This window comes from Arachis hypogaea, chromosome 18 (assembly GCF_003086295.3).
Source record: "Arachis hypogaea cultivar Tifrunner chromosome 18, arahy.Tifrunner.gnm2.J5K5, whole genome shotgun sequence".
Classification (NCBI taxonomy): Eukaryota; Viridiplantae; Streptophyta; class Magnoliopsida; order Fabales; family Fabaceae; genus Arachis; species Arachis hypogaea.
In genome coordinates, this window is record NC_092053.1 from 116171733 (window position 1) to 116195531 (window position 23799).

The window sequence follows — 23799 nt, forward strand, 5'->3', positions numbered from 1 at the left end:
CTACTAGACTGTGAACCCAGTTAAATCGATCTCCTATTTTTAACTAAAATAGATCAAATAATATTATAATATTATATTACTATTTCTTTTCATGAGTCCGGCTCGTCAAATTGAGACTAATTACGGAAACCAGAATCAAAACTCTTAACCGATACAACTCAAAACTAGGTTCTTCGTGACTGTGTCGTCAAACTTATCTCAAAAGAGGTTCTTGCTTAGTGATGACATAATGATGTTGAACATCGAGGTGCTTGATAATATAGCAGAGGTGCTTCCTTTACTAATCTTCTGAAAAATTCGTTTTGCCAAAAACTAGGTCGTTACAAAGCATTGAAGCAGTGATGACTCCCAAAGAAGAAAATGAATGGAATAATGAAGATAAGAAGAAAGTGGAGCTAAACGCCAAGGCAATTAATATGATGCATTGTGCCATTAGCTTCGAGAAATACTGAAAGGTGTAAAGATGCAAAACAACAAAAGAGATTTGGGATAAACTCCATGTCACTCATGAAGGTACTCAATATGTCAAGGAAATAAGGATCGATATGCTTATAAAGGAATATGAAATGTTCACTATGAAGGAAGAAAAAAATCATTGATGATATTTGAAAGATCTTCGATCATAATCAATAGCTTGGATGCTGTAGGAACGACTCACATCGAACAAGTGTTAGTGAGAAAATTACTAAGAAGTCTCACTAAAAAGTGGGAAATAAAAGCAATGGTTATATTTGAAAGTAGCAATCTGAACCAAATGACATATGATGAGCGGAGAGAAAAACTACTTGTCTATGAAACCACACATATGAACTGAGACACAAAAAAGAAAGGAGTGGCTTTGAAATCCAATATTGATTCATTGAAAGAAGATTTCAATGATAGTTTTTTCAGATGATAAAATTATGTTTTTTGCTAGGAGATTGAGAAGACTCATGAGAAGTAAAGGAATGAGTAAAGGTTCAAACTCAAAGGAACACAAGAGAAATTTTAGCAAGATCATATGTAATCATTATAAGTAAGCTGATTATTTCAAGTATGATTGTCCTAAGCTCAAAATAAAGAAAGACAAGAAGAAGGTGCTAATGGCATCATAGGAGGACCTTGAAAATGACTCCGATGATGAATAAGAGTCTGAAAACAAAGCACAAGCTTGTTTCATAGTTAACCAAGATCAAGTGGAAGAGGTAAATTATTTTGACCTATTTAATGAGAAATTATATCAAGTGGTTGATGATCTAACGGCACACATTAGAAACATTTTGGATAACTTTTATAAATGTGAGTCAGAAAATGAGTTCTTAAAAGCTAAAAATATTTTTCTTAAAGAAAAACTAAAGGAAACCAAATGTGCTATTGATTTAATCGAAGAAAATAAACTTCTTAAATCTGAAACTGAAAAATTTAAAAGGAAGCACACAGTTAATGCATTAATAGACCTAATTGATAAAAATAAATTATTGCATAAAGTGCTTGAACCAAAAATATAGTATAATTTGCTCAAAGTTATAAAAATTTGGATAAATTGCTAGCTAGTCAAGAACCTTTGTTTGAAAAATCTAGTTTAAAATATTTTGATAAAAATAGAGCTGTTTTTGAAAAATCTCATGCTGAAACTAAAGCTTCAACCTCTTAAACCAAAATATTTCAAACCTCTTATCACTTTCAAAATTCAGCAAAGAGAAATCATTATCAAACTTGCAAAAAATATAGTCATTCATCTCATCAATACTTTATTGTTGAAAGAAAAATTGGAAATAAAGTATATAAAGTGGTAAAGAATTTCAATGTCCTTGAGCAACTAAGGAGGATTAACATCCAAGAATCCAAATTTATTTGGATACCTAAGATCACTTGAAACTTTGTATAGATTTGCCTTACATCCAAGAAGAAGAAAGATATATGGTATCTTAATAGCGGATGTTCAAGGCACATAACCGGAAAGTCCACATTTTTCATCAAACTAAATGAGTACAATAGAGAATTTGTGACATTCGGTGATGATGGAAAAGGCAAGATCATTGCCATAGGTAAAGTGAGTAAGGGCTTTTCTACTTGTATTGATAATATATTTTTGGTGGATGGATTGAGACATAATATCTTGAGTATTAGCCAACTTTGTGACTTAGGTTATTGGGTAATTTTTTAAATATTAGAATGTCTTGTTATTAATGAAAATTTTGATGAAGTGTTATTTGTAGTTAAAAGATGTGATAATGTATGAAGTCACACTAGATGAACTAAAAAAAAATGTAGCTTGTTTTAATTCCATGGATTCAGAAAAATAGCTATGGCATAAAAGGCATGCTAGCGTGTTTCAAATAACCAAGTTAGTAAAGAAAAATTTAGTGAAAGGTCTTCCTAAAATTCATTTTGACAAACATATCACTTGTGATGCATGTCAAATGGGAAAACAAATAAAAAATTCATTTAAATCAAAGAAAGACATTTTAACTAAAAGATCTCTTGAATTGCTACATATTGATCTTTTTGAGCTAACTAGAACTTAGTCTAGGCGATAAACACTATAGCCTAGTAATTGTGGATGATTATACTAGATTCGGTCGGGTCCTTTTTCTAACGCATAAAAATTATGCTTTTTTTACTTTTGAGGTTTTTAGCAAAAATGTTTAAAATGAAAAAAGATTTGAAGATTGCTTCTATTAGAAGTGACCACGAAAAAAAATTTAAAAATGATGATTTTGAAATTTTTCTGTGAAAAACTAAGGATTTCACTTAACTTTTCTTATCTAAGAACATTTTAACAAAATGGTGTTGTTAAACAAAGAAATAGAAGCCTTCAAAAAATGGCTAGGACCATGTTATGTGAAAGTCATGTTCCTAAGTTTTTTTGGGCATAAGCAGTCAACACAGCGTGTTACATTTTGAATAGAATAATTATTAGGAAGTTTTTAAAGAAAATACCTTATAAATTATGGAAAGGAACTCCTCCTAATCTTAAATATTTTTATATCTTTAGGTACAAATATTTTGTATTAAATGCTAAAGATAGCTTGGGAAAATTTTATTCAAAAACCTATGAATGCATTTTCATTGGATATTCTACAACTAGCAAAATTTATAGAGTTTATCATAAAGATTCTAGAGTTGTTGAGGAATTCATACACGTTTTTTTTTGTAATACTAATATTATTTTAAGCTCTTTCAAAGATGATAATGCATGTGCTCAAAATAGTGATATAAAAAATGAGAATCAAGCTCAAACTTATTTTTGTCTGCAGCAAAGAGATTAATCTACTGTGGCATCGATTCTGCAGGAAATAATTCTGTTTTATCTCTTGAAACTATAGAGAATCCTGGAACTGACAGTCAAGAAAACCAAACTCCATTTTAACTTGATCCTAGGATTCCAAGACCAAGGAAATAGAAAATTCTTGAAGAATTATCTACAAGAATTCATTATTGGAGATCCGTCACTAGGTGTCACCACTAGATCCTCACGTAGAATAAGGTTGGAACAAAATAATATTGCACTCATTTCTCTAATAAAATCACAAAATGTGAACGAAGCACTTGAAGATCCATCTTAGGTCAAGGCAATAGAAGAGGAGCTGCTTCAATTTGAGAAAAATGAAGTGTGAACATTAGTATCTAATTCCAATGGAAAGAGAGTGATGGGAATAAAATAGATTTTTTCAAAACAAATTGAGAGAAGATGGAAGTATAGCAAGAAATAAAGAAAGACTCGTAGCTCAAGGATATAATCAAGAAGAAAGTATTGACTTTGACGAGTCATTTGCGCATGTTGCAAGTATGGAAGTCATAAGATTGTTGATTGCCTATGCCTACGCCAAAAGTTTAAACTTTTTCAAATGGATGTTAAATGTGTTTTCTTAAATGGTATTATAGATAGAGAAATATATGTAATCCAATCTCTCGGTTTTAAAAATGAAAAGTTTTCAAACTATTTTTAAAATTTCAAAAGCACTTTATGATTTGAGATAAGCTCCTATAACTCAGTATGAAAGAATTAGTTCTTTCCTGTTAAAAAATAATTTTCAAAGAGGTTTCACAGATACTACTTTATTTATTAAAGAGTCTAATGATCATTTTATTTTTGTTCAAGTTTATGTGAATGACATTATTTTTAGCTCGACAAATGAGTCTTTGGGTGCTGATTTTAGCAAATTAATTACTAGTTAGTTTGATATGAGTATGATGGGAGAACTTATATTCTTTTTTGGTCTCCAAATCAAACAAACTCTAAGTGGCACATTTGTGCAAGAAAAATATGCCAAAGAATTAGTTAAAAAATTTGGTTTGGAAAATGCTAAGCCAATGAACACACCAATGCATCTAAATTCTAGACTTGAAAAATGATGAAAATGACAAAGATGTGAATGAAATTAGATTTAGAGGAATGATCGGTTCACTCATGTACCTCACTTCCTCTAGACCGGACATAGTTCAGAATGTTAGAGTTTGCTCTAGATTCCAATCACATCATAAAAAATCTATTTTTTCTGCTGTTAAAAGGATTATTAGATATATCATGGCATTTCAGATTTTGGTTTGTGATATCCCAAGTCTAATAATTTTTGTGTAATGGGCTATTATGATGTAGATTTTGTCAGTGATTGAATAGATCGAAGGAGCACAACCGAAATCTGCTATTTCCATAAAAAGTCATTAAATATGTGATCAAACAAAAAAATTGTCTACAATAATAAATTATAACATTTTCAAATTTCAAGTATACTATTTCTAAGAATATAAGTGTTTGCAATATATTTCATTTTTAACCTTAAAACAAACATCTACTTAGAAAATATTTAACTCGTGCATAAGATTTAACATTACTTATTCAAATAAAAAAGTACTTAAAAGTTTAACCATGCGAGAAAAAGAAAAAAAAAATGATATATGCATTACGTTTATATATGTCAGTATATATTTTTCACTTTTAGTATAAAAGTCATTGTCAAAAATTAAAAGAAAAAATATCTTTTATCCAAAAAATAATTTGTAAAAAAAAGAAAGAAATATCATATGTATAATTTATGTGTAGACTTTTTTCATACATTTTTTACAAGTAATTGATAAAAAGAAAAATATTTTATCTTTTATACCAAAAAAAAAAAAAAAAAAAAGATAAAAAATGATATAGAGATAAAAAATAATGGTATAAAAAAATCCATTCTTATTCATTTAAAAAAAAAAGGCTATTTCATACACTAATTTGAGTTTCAGAGTGTCTTGTATAAATGTCGATCCTTTATGTTCTTCTACATTCGAAGTATAGCTCTTTCTATTCAAAGATCTGGAAGACATCGTCACAAGGACGAACTATATCAAAGAAGGCCAAGCTGATCTATACAAGAACATATCTTTTATCTAAAAAAAGTTTATATATTCCACGTTTGTATAAATCTTTTACTTTTGTTATTAAAAGATTGATAAAATAAAAGTAAGAATAGATAACAAAAATTCCTTTTATATAAAAAACAAAGGTATATAAAAGAAGTATACAGAAAAAAAAAATATTATATATATATATATAAACAACGGGTCCACATAAAAGGAAAAAGAAAAAGAGAAAACAAAACTATATAACCCAACTCCCGCGAATTTTCTTTGAGCTCGTGCGAAACAAAACGCAAATCACATACTCCCTGCTCTCCTTCTCTCTTCTCTCTCTCATCGTGTATATTTCTCGTCCTCTGTGACACGCATTCATGGATTCCCCTTCTCGCTCCTCCGTCATCATTGTTGGAGCCGGTATCTCTGGTGAGTCCAAACGCCACCGTTTCATTCCGTCACACAACCTTACTATTCTTCAATAATCAGAACATCACCGTTATTTTCGCTCTCAAGGAGTCTCATTGTTCCTTTTCTCTCCTCTTCTTCTTGGATTAACCTTTTTATCCATTTTCCAAAAGGTATCTCCGCATCGAAGGTTCTGGCCGAGAAAGGCGTCGACGACATCATCATACTCGAGGCCTCTGACAGAATCGGTGGTAGGATCCGCAAAGAGCAATTCGGCGGCGTGTCGGTGGAGCTCGGCGCAGGCTGGATTGCCGGCGTCGGCGGCCGCGAGTCCAATCCTGTTTGGGAACTCGCCACCGAAGCCGGTCTACGAACCTGCCTCTCCGATTACAGCAATGCTCGCTACAACATCTACGATCGCAGGTTCAAAAACAATTACAAAATAATTATCACTACCTTCTCACAGAATTTAAACATTTTCTACTGTTTTTAATTCAATAGAGTTTCAATACTATGCATGCCTTAGCAAATTGCAAACGTTCTGCTGTGTTCGGCGTCGTTTTGTTCGTCGGTTTGGTCGGTGATTAATTGATTATTGCTGTTCCTCTGTTTTCTTGGGGCTTCGATTTATAACTGATATAGTTTGCGTTGGCGAGTTGCAGCGGCAAGATCTTCCCGAGTGGAATCGCTGCTGATTCGTACAAAAGAGCGGTTGACTCGGCGATTCAGAAGCTTCGGAACCAGGAGGACGGACATGATGATGTTACTAGCAAGATAATGGAACCGCCTTCGTAAGTGCCACTTGAAACGACGTCATTTTCAACCGCACCTAACGATTTCGTAACGTGTTGTGTGCTATGACCAAATGTTATAATCAGTCCTTCAGTTATTATTATTATATTATTTTAATTTTAAATTTTTTTTTCGGGTGTATGTTTAGGACGCCGAAGACGCCAATAGAATTGGCTATTGATTTTATCCTCCATGATTTTGAAATGGCAGGTGCGTTAATTTTTATTATCCTATCACTTATTAATTTCACGGTAGAGTTAGTTTTTTCACTGTTAATTTGTGCTTCCTTCCACGAAACAAAGGAAATGAAGTTTATTGTTCACACGTCTGATTTTTCTGTTTGAAGTTTCCTAATCCAATGCTAATAATTAGTTCCAGCTCAGCTCATATGAAAAAGAATTAAGGACCTTTTCAATTACCCCCGTGATATGTTGTTACTCATGCTTCAATTTCCTGGAATTGTTATACTATCACTTTTCTTTTTCTTATATTTTTTTCCCCTCCAACCGTGTTATTAGATGGTCTAAAATTAGATTTATTGGGATGCAGAAGTGGAACCAATTTCCACCTACGTAGACTTTGGTGAAAGAGAATTTCTAGTTGCAGATCAAAGAGGGTACGATTGCTTGCTCTATAAAATGGCTGAAAGTTTTCTCTTCACTTCTGAGGGCAGAATCTTAGACGGTCGTCTTCAATTAAATAAGGTACTTACATTTATACAGTCTCTGTTTCTTTCTTTAGATTTTATTGTAGCCTTTTTGCCATTTGGTGATGGGAGTGGCTGTACCCTTCTGAAATCTGAAAAATCTCTATTTGTATGCTTCTGCAGTCAGTTTTCTGCTTTTTATATATAACTTTTTTTATAAAAAGAAAAAGTCAAAAACTTTGTTTAATTTAAATTATTTTATAAAAAATATTAGAGAATTATTATAATTTATTATTTTTATTTATTATTTTTAATTATTAATTTAATTTTTTGTTTAATAATTTAACAACAAATTTTAATTTATATTTTTAAATATTAATAATTAATAAATAAAAATAATAAATTCTGAACATTGCGATTTGGTTGTCTGTTACATGTGCTCAATTGTCCTACATTAGTAGTATGCAGAAAATGACTTTTCGGAACTGTTTCAGTTTTTGTTTTACTGTGTGCCTGCCTATGTATGTATAAGAAAAATGTTAATTCATTAATATTTTTTACGAAAAAATTAGAAGTTAGTATTAATTTAAATATAAGATAAATATAAAAATATTAGTCAATTAGTATTTTTAGAGAATATCATATGCATTTAGTTTTTTAGAATTTAGTTAAAAATATTTAAAGATACTTGTTCAGACTTCAGAGTATTTATCAGATGGTACTAAGTTTGATAAATTGGAAGAGAATATGTATGTTTAACATTTTTTTACATACAAAAAATATATACATATTATTTTTTATGTATATATATATATATAATTTCTCTTTCTTAATATTATTTTTTATCATCTCTTGCTATGTTAAGTAGTTATGGTTTCAAATCTATCACTAACTTTTTTCGTGGAGCTTTCATCACTTTAGTACTTTCTGCCACAAATAATTATAATGTGGCTTTTCAGTTTTATTGCAAATAAATTTAATCGATCTCTGATTTTTTGGTATCCGAACATTTAAGTTTTGAGAATTTAAAAATATATTTAAGTCTCTGGCATTTTCAAAATCTAAACACATCGATTTTTAAGTCTAATTTGTCCCATTTTAAAAACTCTCCTATGTGCATCTATATCAATCATGTCAATATAATGGGAGTCATGTTTGATTTTTTCATTAGGTTTGATAGACCCAAGTAAATATGAGGAATCAATATATCTAAATTTTGAAAAGGTCAAAGATTTAAATGTATTTTCAAATTCTCGAAAATTTAAATATCTGCGAAATAAAAAATCAAAAATTTATTTGTCCTTTTTTTTTTCTAAATCTTTATTCATAAAGTTTATGAATGTCAAAGCAGCTGAATTTATATTAATGAGTTGTTTTAGAAATAAATAATGAAAGGAAATAGTTCTTCTCAATTTTTTTAATAATTGAAGGAGTAAATGTGATCTCTAATCTTTTAATGTTTTCTCTTTCATATTTTCTCTTCATCCCACTTATAAAATTAATGATGAAAAATTATAATTTACTCCATCAATTGTTAAAAAAAATTGAGAGAATCTATTTCCGAGATTATATATGTTTCTTGAAAAGATTTTCTAGGGGATGAAAATAGAATTAAAGGTTTCACTAAAAAGTATTTTAAACAAGATCCTTAATTTTTTAATAAGTATTTTTAAATATTTTTATTAGTAAAATCTTTACCTTTTTCTCTTCTTGAAATACTTCTCAAGAAACACAAATTCATTGAACATTTATTAAGGGGTATTATTACAAATTGAAAATTTTATAGAAAATAAAATATTAAAATTTTAAATTTTCTATGTTTTAATACATTGGAAAAATATTTCAGTATTTTTTTTTTAAATTTTGTGAAAAAACAAAAAGAATAGCAAAACAATACAATCATATTTTATGTTTTTACTTTTTGATTTTTCTTTCACAAAATTTTAAAAACAAAAACACTAAAAATAAAAACAGAAAATAAAAACACAATTCATTTTCATTCTATTATTCAATGTACATAAGGCATTAGGTAACAAAATAAAAAAAGTAGACCTTGTTGAAGAAAGAAAAATTAATTTTATCCATTTAAAATTATTAAATATTTTATAATTTTATTTTATAATAAAAATTGTATTTTTAGCAAAATAATCTCCAGATGATTTGCTATCAGTCACTCAGCAATACTTTGTGTTTTTAATCATTGTTTGTTTTATTAGTCATGATCAAAAACATTTTTACTTTTATTTTTTTTATTAAAAATAAAAAGTCTCGAATTCACAATTTTTTACGTGAATATGAAAATACAGTACCATTTGAACTATTTTTCTTCTATTTGCTCATTGTTTACTTTCCTAAATTCATTGTAGTCTAGCTAGTCGGTAAAATAGTGCTCCATAAAATATTAATCACTTCCTCTATTTTGTACGTTGGAAACTAAATATTCCGCTTAATTAGAGAGTGATTTTTTTTAAAGGTTTATCTATTTTAATTTGTGTCTCAAGGACACATGCTAAATTTATTAATTAGAATTTTTTTTAAAATATTAAAAATTTAAATTTTTAATGTATTTATTTTATATTTATTAAATAAAAGTATTTAAATTTTTTTATTAATAATAAGTTTATCATGTGTTTTAAAAACACGTTAGCTTATTTTTTTTTTAATTATAGATGTCTCAAATCATTAATAATATGAAAAAAAGGTATAATCAACTAATGAAAGAACAAAATAGGAAAAAAAAACATTAGGAAGTAGGCATAGACAAAAGGAAAACGTAAAATTAAACCCCAAAAATCAAAATAAAAAAGATTGATATTTTACGTGAAATTAAGAAAATAAAATAAATACATAAAATATAAAATCGTAATAAAATTTAAATTATAAAATTGTCTTATTTCATAAAATTTTTATAAAAACAATTAATTTATTTAAAATTGTGATATCTAAACAAGCAGCCGCCAGATACGGAGATACCCAAACCAACCCACATAAGAGAATACAAAAACATCTGGTCATCAGATAATAATTATATCCGTACCAGAATTGACTGGTCAATTGTCAATCTAGAGAGTTTGGGGAACCATATTTATGTTTGGGCTCCATTCTACTTTCTTAAAATCTATTGCATTCTAATATCTTATCTATCATTAATAATCCAAGGGTAGCCTAACAGTTCAGGTGCAACTGGAGGCCATATTAAAATTCAAAAGTAGTAATGAAGCGGAAGTTGACACAGGATATAATTAAATGTAAAAATCAGTTGTCTAAAAATAAAAAAAATATATTTGAGGTGGTTTGATTTTAAGGTAATAGCAATCATTAATCAAATTTAATTTTGATTGACTGAAAATCATTATGGTAAAAATATGTATAGACTATAATATAGAACTTTTCAATAAAATTGAATTGAAAATATGCGTAGAATTTTTTTATCTTCTATGTCGATATTTTGAGTTGTCTTTTATTTTAATTCTATAATTTTTTAGATAGTGTTTATTTTCAGATATTAAAATTAAAATTAGGAGATTAAGATTTAGTATTATATTTATTAATTAAAGATAACTAAAATTTCAGTTTTGTAATACAAAATTTCAGCTTTTTTGATATTTTAAAAAAAATAAGAACAAAAAAAAATAAAATTTTTGATAATAAAAACTGAAATTTTAAAAATATTTTTTTAATAACTAAAAATATTTTAATATTTTTATTTCATTTCTATATTTATCTTGAATTAAATAAAATACTAAGATATAACTTAATTCTGTATATTTTACACCAAAACTTGATTTAATCTTAGTCACTGGCTCTATATCTCTGTCTATCTCTCCATTTTCATTTTTTCTTCCAAAGGCGCCTTACACATGAATAAGTAGGTCCCTGAGTTCCAATTTCTGTTACCACCGCTACTATTTGAATTGACCTAATAGCAATAACCTAAGGTGATATGTCATTTCATCAGTAATAATGATATGGAAGGAGGGGGTGTTGTCAATATCTCCATGAAAAAGTCTAAGAGACCAGCAACTTTTGTGTTTTATAGTGAGTATTTAATTATAAAAAAAAATAAGTGATCTCCCACTATTTCTCACACTATTAAAAACATTATTAATAGCCAATTGATAATTACAAAACACAAAAGTTGCTAGCCTCTTAGCACTTCTCTATCTCCATTTATTAGGCAATACCTCAATTGCTCAAAGTTCAGAGACTAATTGACCTCGTTCTAATTGTTGTTGCGATTCTGGGTAAATTACTTTAGAGATCCAACAAATCTTTCTGCAACAGGATCTGTGCTCAATATGCTCAGTTTCCTTCAATTCGTAATAAATCATCCTTTAATTGATTACTATAATTGATTTCAATGTTGGAGTGGTTATTGCAAAGTTATTGCTTTGGATGAATTCTCCATTTAATTTTTTTGGGTATTTAATGTCTAAAATATTCTTTGAAAAATACATATTTAACGTTGAATATTTTTGTTGTGTTTTTAAATTATTTGAATGTATTTTTATCGGTAGCAAAATTCAAGTATATTTTTGTTAGTGACAAAATTGTTTAAATGCATTTTTAGTAGTTTATCCTCATTTTTATAACCTCTGTTAACAAAATCCTACTAATAATACATTAGTAGGTATGTAAGCTGAGGTAGTGATAGTGTGTGTTTGGTTTGTCTTTGAACATCTCTCAACTTATATTAAGGTTGTTTCGAGTAAATACAATTGTATTTGAATAATATTTAGTTAGTTTGATGTGCATTGAATTTCGTTTTAAACATATTTTTTATAAGAGGAACAATTTCTTGTTTGTCATTGTTTAAAATTACACTGAAATAATAATAATAATAATTATATATTTTGACATTTTATATTAAAGAATGGTATATCAATTTTTAGCTTTTACTTTCTTTTTAGTGACTTTATATTCCAACGTAATTTTGGATAATATCATCCAAATAATATTCATGTTTTTCAGAATTACTTTTGGCAAAAAATATACAAACACAAATCACATTAATATTGATTCAGTTTTAATCAAAATTTAATTTTGCAAAAAACATACTCATATCAGCATTCCTTTACAAACGTTAATTCAAACACATTTGAATTTGTAAATTCAGTTGTCTTACAAAAATTGGGGTTTTAATCATAACTTTAATATCATTTACTTTTGAGATGAAATGTGATCGTTTTCATGGATCTGCGCAGGTTGTCAGGGAACTGCAGCATTCGAGAACTGGCATTAGGGTGATAACAGAAGATGGTTGCGTTTACGAAGCTAATTACGTTATTCTGTCCGTTAGCATTGGCGTTCTCCAAAGTGATCTAATTTCCTTTAATCCACCTTTACCTGTAAGTCTTCTCTACATATTAGTCTCCTTTTCTTTGTTTTATATATTTGTCCTACTCTCAGTTCAGCTTGATGTGGAACTCAAGCATTGGTTTTTGATAATATGTACATTGCTTTGCTTATCATACTAATGTCGTTTTATATATGGCATTAACAATCGGAAAGTCAAGCCAGTTCTTGTTCTTTATGATAATGCATTAACACATTTACAACATGGTCATATTGGTTTCTTCTTGGAAGTTCCTAAACTATCCTTTTATATATGTCTTTTTTAATCCCAAATTTGATGAGTTCAAAGATGTTTTAATACAGTTATTATTTTTAACAAATTGATTAGTATCCAGGTAATAATTTTCTTTTCCTTTAAAATTTTTCCCTCTACAATAATAATTCAAAATTTTAATCTTCGTCCATGTACTCTTTTATTGGTTGATTGATTGTTAAAACAAAGTTGATTTCCTAAAAAAATGTTTTACTTCTATCTCTATTTATTAACTACAGTATATTAATATATTTCGTACCTTTTTAGAGAAGTATTATTTGCACAAAACTCTGGTTAATTATAATTTGAAATTTTAAAACCAAGAAAAAAAAAGAAAAGAAAGTGCTTCTAGTAATGTCAACCATGGTGGAAATGGAATCTCTAGGGTGTAGTTTGTTCATACAGGGGAGAGGTGGGAGTTTCCATTCTGTTTAACAGTGCGTGGCCCCACAGTCTTAAATATATCATTAAATTGGAAAATAAAAAATAATATAGGGATAGCTAGGTCCTTGTGTTGTATTAAATTGAGCTCCCTTGTTGATAGCACCAGAAGATAGACTTTCGAGGTGTGTCTTCATATGTAAAAACCATGGATTGCATGATCCACGGTATTAGTGATCCACCACCGTCTTGTTGGTTGTTAGTAATGGTCTATTGTTAGCCCTCCTGGTTAGGTCAACACGTGGACAGAGGAAGGCGCCAGCTCGAATTTATGTAACTGTGAAAAGAAGGGTAGTGTGTTTATAATTGGAAAAGTATAGGTAGATAATGAAAATGCTAACCAATGTAAACAATGGATATATCGGATGTTCAATTTACTAGGTATGCGGATGGTTATCTAATATTTAAGTGGGTAATTTGAGGGTGTATTGTGTTTTTATTTTATTGGGCTAATTTTAGAATCCAATTGTTCACATTGTTCCCAAAAATCATTGTCTACGTGCTTTACAATTTACTCGTTTCCACAAGTTAGTTATTAATATTCCGTATTAAAAATATAATACTGAGTTGCTGAGTTGAAGTCTTGAATACGTTGGACTGTTAATTAAAAATGTTAACCAATTAAATTAAAATCTTAAGATTTTTTTCATTATGAAGTTCATTCAGACTAGATGTTTAAATTTGACTATCAAATTTCACGAGCAATTATAATAAATTTTTAAACTTTCAATGAATTGGTTTTCTTTATTAACTAGCATGTATCATCTTGTTTTTCCTTCTAACTTGAAAATTGTGTTACTTCATCTATACTTATATATATTATTTAATTCGAATACCATTAGTACACTCTTTAACTACATATTTATATAAATGCTATTTACCGTAGTCTAAGTAATGAATATGATTGTGTTCAGATTTGATACGAAGTTTAGTTTTAAACTTTTAATTTATATCTTAAATTCTTAACACTATTCGATAACAAATTCCTACTTTTATGCAAACCCCGACTAATTAGTAACTAATTTGTAAGTTCACCTCTGTGCAGTTATACATGTTCTGTTTTTAGCTAAATTATAATGTTTACCAAACTATGATCTATACATTTGAAATGTTGGAAAGGTTAAAATGTAAGGAGTTGATGACCCCATTGAAAAGTCCTTCTTGATGATTTTAACTTCGATCCATAACTAATACACTGTGGCAACTGGCAAGGATTGAAACATTAGAAAATTTTCATCTGACCTAAGTCTCACCAATTGTGGGTCCTATGAAAAGGAGGAAAGAGTATATGATTCTTTAGATGGAATAAAATCATTCCGGTACCATCATCCTTATCGATTCAACATACGACATAGTTGACCTTTCATATGATTTAATAATACTATTGTGATTACTGACTTGCTGTCAGAGTTAATATCTTAAGAGTTCTACTCTTTGCCAAATGCCTTTTGACTCATGTTTCTAACAAGATACATTGGAACACTATTGAGGTCATAAAATCTAAAATTTTAAAAGAATATGCTCATTCCTCGAGCTGGCTTATTGGTCTAAATGCATCTTCAATGTTATTATTATTATTAGCTAATGCATTTTGGTTCTTCCTTGCTGTTCCTGATTCATATACTTGCCTGCTTCAATGTGTCCATGATAAAATAAATAAATAATTGAAGAGGTGGAAAATGGAAGCCATAGAGAAATGTGATGTGATGGTGTACACCAAAATCTTTCTCAAGTTCCCGTATAAGTTCTGGCCAAGTGGACCCGAAAAGGAATTCTTCATATATGCTCACGAGCGACGAGGCTACTACACATTTTGGCAGGTTTTTTTTGTAACTTTCCTCATTGGATGCCAGTTCATGTTTCCATGATGTAATTTAATATTGTGTTCTGTTTTGCTTTCTCTGTTTATGTTTTGTTTCTCATGTCAATGAAACTTGAAGCTATTGTCATCTGATCTACTGATTAAGATTAGGGTGAATAGATAACAAACTTTACAATGTGTGTTCTATGTGAAATAGTTTGCATATGAAATGCTTGCATTTAGAATATCTAATGACGAATGCTATGCTGTCAATTATACTTCCCATGAAAGTACTAGACTACTAGCCGCTTACCTAATCTTAGGGCCCTACTTGAACTCATGTATCTTGCTTTTGGATCATTCAAATTAAAGATTATAAACTAATTAAAACAATTGGCATATTGCTAAGGATTTATTTAACTAATACTCTGTTATAGTTTTATGTGCTTTACATAATTACATGTGATCACATGGTTCATCTTCATTTCTAGTCAGCAATACTTGCAATTGTATTGATTTACAACGAAGTAGATTAAATAATGTCATTAAACTATACTCTCTATTTTAAAATAAGTGTTTCTTTCACTTTTTAAGCTCATTAAAAAAATTAAAATGTTGTCTGAATATATTAATTTTTTAATAAATCCAAAAAATAAAAGAGACACTTGTTTTAAAATAAAGAGAGTATATCTTAAGCATACAAAACTGTAGTTTTTGTCTTCCTGTTTGTAGTCAAATACTGGTTAGACATTAGTAATATTTATAATTTATAATACAATGATTATCTATAAAATGAAGCACTAAATCCGAAGTAATTATCAATTGAACTTCAAAACATGTTTGTGATAACTTTCATTACCTCTTTGTCTAATCCTCTTGTCTGCCAATTCAGTATATTAATACTGATGGCCATAAGTGATAGAAACATCTCTTTTGTTTTTGTTTAGAACAATAAACAACTCTTTTGTTCGATAGCGAAATAGCTTTGGTTCTATTGCTGGTCCCTGATTTGCGTAAGATGATCTAAGAATTTTATTTTATTCTTATTTTGCAGCTGTATTTTGATTTTTGACCCTTTTTCCTGCACATGATAACACACTTTTGCTGCAACTATTTTCACTTGTCTTGTAACGGTTATATTAAATTTATATCTTTCCTAACAAAGATATAATACATTTTCGCTTATTAGCGTTAATATTAAATTAAATGGTTGTTTATCCTTCTACAACTTTTGTAGTGTTGGTATCCGCTTGTTTCTGTTATCCATTTTAATTTGTTTCGTATGGAAACTGTTCTATCTATGATTGGTTTCTTACTCAACGTGTCAAAATATTTCTGATATATTCCTTGTTAATAATGCATTTCTCATCTGAAACCTTTTTCATAGAATGCTTAGTCGAAGTAAAGTGGTGATTTCGAACTACAATTCGGCTGAAGAATTTTTTTTAAAAGCTCTTCAAGAATTCTAGTCGGAGTTAAATAGAGAATAACAAAATTATACCTACAGAAGTTGCTCTAATTCTTATGTTGTAGTGTTACAAGTGTACAATAGCTCTATGAATATATAATGTTAAAAAATAATAATTTATAAGAAGCATAGGTATAAGACATGAAATAGAGTTTGTAGATCAGAGCTTGTAAAACGTAAAAACACAAAACTTTTCTTTTGTTAAGAGGTAAAAGATGATTTATATAACCATCAAATTGATGAGCTATAGTAATTGGTATTGATGTCATGACTTGGTCACTAGGTCGGTATAGATGATCATTAAATTCGTCAGTCAAAACTCAAAATGAATGAGATAATATTAAGACAAACAAAGTTGAGTTATAACTCTTGTAGCATCATATGTCAGAATAAATATCTTGGAACATGCCATTTACTAGTAGTCTTATAATACAATCTTATGTTGAACTAGTGGATTATTTATGCTAACAGTGTTTCTGAGTTTTAGTTTTAGGAACGGTAAAAAGGGACTCTTGATCATATTTGGATTTTGGTACTCATTGTCAATATTCATCTTGTCTTTACCTGCGCAATGAGCATTGACTTTGGCTCTTATTATATTAACTTAGGGGACGAATGAAAATAATTGGACTCAGAATCAGATTTATTTTACTTGTTTGACACGAGAACTAGAATAATTTTGAAATAACTTAGACAAATGAGTTGTCTGGCTCTTTGCTTACTCACCGAATCTTATACAGAATCGGACTAATTGTCTGGTTTAATTTCCTTGCGTACTAATCCTTAACATTTTTAACTTATTTGCTGATTTGTTGCTCTGTCACTAGCACATGGAGAACGCATATCCCGGTTCCAACATCTTAGTAGTGACGTTGACAAACGAGGAATCGAAACGCGTAGAAGCTCAGTCTGATGAAGAGACTTTGATAGAAGCCATGGCTGTTATCAGGGATATGTTTGGTCCCAACATACCTGATGCCATTGATATACTTGTTCCCCGCTGGTGGAATAACAGGTTTCAGCGTGGCAGCTACAGCAACTATCCCATTATCTCAAATCTTAACGTCTTTCACAATATAAAGGTTGGTTTGTAGTATTTAATTTTTCAAAAATGTTATTTGTATATTAAAATTATTTTTTAAATATATTTTTATATAAATATTATATAAATATATATATAGTTTAATTTATGTTTAATGTGTATTTTGTATTTCAATAGATGTTCTATACTTGTAGTTGATTTTAATATATATCTAACATCATCATTGATTTTTATATAGATAATTAATCGTTTTAATATTCTTAAGATAAATTACTATTTTTTATATATTATCGTATAAGCTTAATTGTATGTATATTCAAGATAGAATAAAGCTTTTTACGTATTTTATTTAAATATAGATTGTCATATTTGAATTAAATTATAGATAATAAAATTATGGCATCATTTTCATTTTCATAAAATTATAAAACTTGTCCAATATTTACGTGTTTAAAAAAATTATTTTTATTTAAATTTTAACTATATGTTAAATTGGTTAAATGTATGATTATTTCATGTGTTAAAATTGTGTAAAACATACATATTAAGCCATAATATATCAGAAGCGTAATTTATCCTTTAATTTTAGATGGATACCAAATGATTGCCTTTTCTACATTGAATGATTATGTGGCATTTTCCTTCGCAATGCATTATATTTGTCTTTGCATTTAAAATTTTGCACTGCAATTTATGGCAAGACAAAACAAAAGATGACTTAAAACTAACAGCTGGCAATTATAATTAAATTATCGCTCTTCATTACATTTTTGTGCCAGCTAGCTTATTGTCGTCGTAGTTTATAGTTCCTTGTGACACAAGTGACTTAATTTAGATAACAAATATATTTATTTAGAGCATGAATTTAATATAATTTGTTCTTTGTTTGGTTTCACTGCTGATCAATCTTCCAAAAAATAATGAGAAAAGGAGGGCCAGATTAAAGTGACGTACCAAATTTTCCTTTGATGTTGCTTTATTTTAGGACTTCCTATTAATTTAATGAAAGTGGAAGGAGAATCCAAAACACATGTACATCAAAGTTTATTTAATCTTAATGAAATTATCCGTTGGAGGACATTCAATAAAAATCATAATGAAATCTGATTTAACATATGAAATCTTGAAAATCTTCGATGGCATTCCTTTTTGTTTTTTCGGTCAAGGCCCTTGTGGGGATGAGACCCATTGATATGTTTTGAGTTTTCCTGTTGGGCTCAATATTCCAATTTTTGGATGTTTTGTATTCCAATTTTTATTCCATACAGATCAAAGATCGAAAAGGTAACAAATTAAACTGTTTTGTCCCTTGACCCTTATATTGCTTCTTTGGGCATATTTCAGGCCCCAGTTGGTCGCGTTTTCTTCACAGGAGAGCACACAAGTGAAAGATTTAATGGCTACGTACATGGTGGTTACCTTGCAGGTGAGACATTTAAGCTAAATATTTGGGTGGCATCTCCTTTTTAACTCCAAATAGTGAGTTTCAAAAGTATATGGCTTCCTATCACAATTTTTAATTAAAAGTATGGTGCGCTCGGAATCAAGACAATGAAAATAAAGATATCGAATGACAAGAAAGTGTTTAATCTCTCATTAACTAATGTACATCACGTTAGTCTTACTCAATTTTACCATCTTAATGCCTTTTGACATATGCTAATGCATATTAGTTATTTTAGCTAGAGATCAATTTGATTCAATTGAAATTTGAGGACTAATTTGTCTTGAATGAAATGTAAAATTTGAAGGTTTTGACAAGTGATAACTCTAAGAACAATGGCTTAATTCTGCTGTTGAATTATGCTTAACAGGTATTGATACCGGCAAAGCATTACTTGAAGAAATGTGGAAGGAAAAGGAAAGAAAAAAGGAGAACCAATCCCTATTGTTAGAGCCTTTGTTAGCATTGACAGGGTCATTATCATTGTCTCAACCAGACACAGTGTCGAATATCCACAAATGCGATATTCCTACGCAGTTATATCTCAATGGCAACCTTGGGATCCCAGAGGCCATATGCAGCCCCAGAGGCCATATTATGACTGCATAGAGTTGTTGAGAATCACAATGTAGAATAAGACGACGACGAAAGAAGCATAACTAATAAGATTCATCATGGCCTGGTGGGTATTGATTCAAATTCGGAGTCCCGTTCAAGCCCTTGGTGCCATGGGGTAGTCTAGATTAACAGAGTCTTCTATAAGCAGAAAAAGGAGTGAAGAAAGAGGAGAAGAAGTAGCAAAAGTAAACGTAAAATGAGATTTAACAAAAAAAAAAAAATAGGAACAATGTTGGTGGGCTAAAATTAGATTAACAAAACAGGGTGCGCTAATCTCTCACTATATAGATTAGTTCATATGATATCACTGCTAAGGGAGCATACTAGGGTATATTTTTTGAGGAATGTTAGAGAGCCATCAAAATTTATCGATTTTGGCTATTAATTAACCATCAATGGTTAAAAGTATGAGATAAAGTATGTTAGATTGTTAGACTAAAGAAATTAAGTTGATGGTCAAAACAGTAAATTCTTATGACTCTCTAACATTTCTCATATTTTTTAAGGGAATTAATTGGTTTAGTTATTCTTGTGATTATTTTCTTCTTTTATGGCCAGAAGTAAAAAATATGTTGTAAGAATGCTGGCTTAGATGTTGTATCCACTTATCGATTTTTAGCTGATAATTAATTGATGTTATTCAAAGAAAACGAGTACTTCATTCGTGTGAAAAATGCAGAGTTTCGTAATTAATTGAGCTGAAAATATGTATAACAAGTATGAAATTTATGTGGATATTTCATCATCGGCATGTTTTTTGTTAACTTAAATACACAAACGATGAAACGATGTTTTTCCAAAAAGAATTAACAAATAAAATAAGATTTATGCTAGAAGGATAGTAAAAGCAGTAAATTACAATAATACGTACACACAAAAAATATAAAAAAATAAAAATATACTCAAAAATTTTAAAATAATCCCATATAAAAAAATAGTTAACCAATTACAAACTGTCTTCTTTTATTTAATATTTTAGTAGTTTGACATAAAATTACAATCATATATTTTGTAATTTTCAAATCTCGATATATCAGTTTAGGAGTGGCAGTACACTGTACTCTACTTGCGGATATTCAATCGATCCAATCCGGTCGGATAGGATTACTAATTCGATCCGTAGCGAGTAAGATTGAGTGCGGTGCATCTTGTATATGTATATGTTATATATTTATATAAAAATATATTTTAGATGGGTATTGAACCTGACCTCTCACTTGGTAAAAAAAAAATTTAACCACTTGATGACACGTTTGTTTTATATAAATTTTAGTCTATTTTAGTGATGTATAAATACAAAATTATATAAAATGGAATGTTCATAGACCTACATTGATTTTATTTGTGTTTGTGTTATTAATTTTAGTAAAGACTTTTATATAGAATTGAATATTTGATATTTTATGTTGTTAATGGGACGATTGTGTTGTTTGTGTTGAATTTATAATTTGCATGCTCATCAAGTTCTATAATAATGTTGCATCTTTTTGGTAACCCACGAGTAGAGATGGATACTCACGGGTTGAGAACGAGTAGGATTAGAATTAGGATGTTCTCAACCCGCGAATCGGGTAGCATTTACGTAAAAACTCAACCCACGAGTAGAGTTAGAATTAGATCCAAATCCTACCCTATCCATTGCCACCCCTATATCAGTTCAAGAAATTATTTGTGTGACACTCTACCACACAGAACTTTACACCTAGGATGTAAAAAAGGGATGGCGAGGCGCAACGACCTCTAAAATAAAATACATACGTATAATAGTAGAAAGAGTATAATAAACTAGGAGCCTTGAAAAATGGGTAAAACAAAATCGCGAAATAAAAAGTGCAACGCTCGAGAAAAATAGAATTACTTACATGCTAAGAAACTTAAGAGTTGAGGATAGGAATAAGTAAAAGAGTCACAAGAGTGCCAATAATACAGAGGAACTAGCTCCTGACTCATCCTGCGAAGCCAAGGGTGGCCGGAGAATATTTACATATATATACATAAGTATCCCAAACACCCAAAATACAGAATCAAGTCCCTAAGTCTCCTGTAGCCTCTATAAGGAACAAAATAAACAAGTTTCTTGGAGAGCAAGCTAAGTACATGAGTCATATATATACATACAGAGAACCCAAAATGTCCCAAGGACTACTCCGCTTCAAAGATCCAGACGCCTAGCGAGGAGCCTCTCGACCTGCATATGAAAACAACAACACAGTATGGGATGAGAACCAGAGGTCCTCAGCATGGTAAAGGTGCCACGCGTATAATAAATAAGGTCCTGGGAATGCCAGAGGCAATCCTAGAACTCCATCATACAATTATAAGACTTAATTTCTAAGCAGAAGCCATAAATAGGGGTAGGTAATCTAAGTACATTATACTTACTTGCTTTAAAACCTAACACCTAACACCTAACCAGTTCACCATTCCTCCGTCCCTCCGTCATCCATACTTCAGCAAAGACAAACAACCAAACAGATTCACACACAAGTAAGAAACAGATAGTGCAAGTAGCAAGTATAACAGGTAGCAGGATGTATATGTTCAGTTAGGCAATCCCAAGTAATGCACAGCAATCAAAACAAATAAATGCGCATGATGTATGCCTGTCCTATGGCTGACGAGGCTCATCTGTCGGTTATCGAGCCAACCCGACAAGTCCGAAAACCTTAGACTGTCCCCCGTCGCCCATCTCCATGAGTCTATACGTAGATTTCACGTTCATTCAAAATTCATTCAAAATCAATTTTTTTACCAAAACCACAAAACCACGTTTTCTTTTCAAACCTCTTCTCCACCCAATTTAGCATACCACAACCATCAACATAATCAACTTTTAACCATAACACAACAATTCTATCAACCTTAGCTTAATAACATCATATTCCACCCAATTTACCAATTTAGCCACAAACCACATATTGCTACACATACTCATTCTTACCATTTTCATGAAGTTCTTCAATCCTCATTACAACACTAATTATCAAGTCAATACCAACAAGTCCAAATTATACCATTCACTATCTCAACCACACCATTACCTTACCATAATCATCACCCTTCATTCATCACCAACATACAAGCATATACACATACATACATTAAATTCCCATTATTAATTACTCAACACCATACCATATCAATTTATTCATCAACATCACAAACACTAACCATTCAACATATCAAACCATTTCAACCTATCCTATAATGCTCTAGCCTAAGTTTTCACACAACCTTATATATTAAACGCGTGAAACCTAAACGATACCTTGGCCGATCACTTTATTTAATCCAAGGCAGCCTCATAAGATATAAAACAGCCCCTCAAGCTTAGAGTAACCAGCCACAAGCTTAGCTTTAATCACCACCAAGCCTCCAAATGTTCACTTTTCACTTCCAAAGCATGTATATAAACTTAATTCACACCTAATAAATATATATATTCCAAATTCAGATTTTTCCAAATGAAATCAAAATTAAAATAAAGTTTAGGGAATCCTTACCACTCCCACATGTGTAGCAACTCAAACCTAGTAAGCTCCGCAAGCTATATCGAACCTAGAACACCAAATTGGCAAAATCTCACCATAGGTTTCAATTTCAATAATAGAAAAGGGGATAGAGATTCTGAAATGAAAATAGAGCTTACCAGTAAAATTAATCCGATAGAAATGTAGAGCTCGACGCGATGGACGCGTGGCCGTGAACGGTGCGGCGATCGGAGCTCGAACGGAAAAGTTATGGTAGTGAGAAGATTTGATGAGGGTTATGGAGTTTCCCTTCCTCCCCAATCTGTTTGGCATCGTGTGTATGAAATGGGGAAGAAAAAGCTGCTGCTTCTTTTAAGTTATGGGTTCAATTGGACCCACGGGCCCGATCTGGATCCCGGTTCAGCCGGTTCAGCCCATCCGGTCCAACTTTGGCCCAAATTTTTCAAAATTAGTATCAAAATTCTCGTTTTGAAGAGCTCTATTCTATTTTGATATTAGTTTTGCATTTTTAATTTTCCTAATTAAAATTCAATTTATTGACTAATTATTCGCTAATTTCACGCGGTTTACATCCTACCCACCTAATTAGGAATTTTGCCCTCAAAATTCAGATTCAATTATCTGAAAAGAGGTGTGGGTAGTCCTTTGGCGTATTCAGAGTTTCTTGAAGCTGACCCCGTTACTCGAAATATCCATCTCCTTTCATTTAGACAGGCTTAGGTTG

At 30.2% G+C, this 23799-nt stretch overlaps 1 protein-coding gene and 1 long non-coding RNA gene across 2 annotated transcripts; one reads left to right on the forward strand and one right to left on the reverse strand.

Moving 5' to 3' along the window:
* The first annotated feature begins 5585 nt into the window (after positions 1-5585).
* Positions 5586-20258, forward strand: LOC112772066 (polyamine oxidase 1). Its single transcript, XM_025816948.3, has 10 exons — positions 5586-5745; positions 5898-6147; positions 6387-6515; positions 6665-6726; positions 7066-7220; positions 12367-12510; positions 14882-15031; positions 17308-17562; positions 18867-18948; positions 19337-20258. Exons 1-10 carry the CDS (start codon positions 5694-5696, stop codon positions 19573-19575), a joined length of 1518 nt encoding a protein of 505 aa, XP_025672733.1. The 5' UTR covers positions 5586-5693; the 3' UTR covers positions 19576-20258.
* Positions 20259-21513: 1255 nt separating this feature from the next.
* On the reverse strand, positions 21514-23396 carry LOC140181635 (uncharacterized). Its single transcript, XR_011876619.1, has 3 exons — positions 23234-23396; positions 23088-23142; positions 21514-23010 (listed from the first exon to the last, which is right to left on the reverse strand). It is a non-coding gene; the product is annotated as an uncharacterized lncRNA (long non-coding RNA).
* Between the last annotated feature and the right edge of the window lie 403 nt (positions 23397-23799).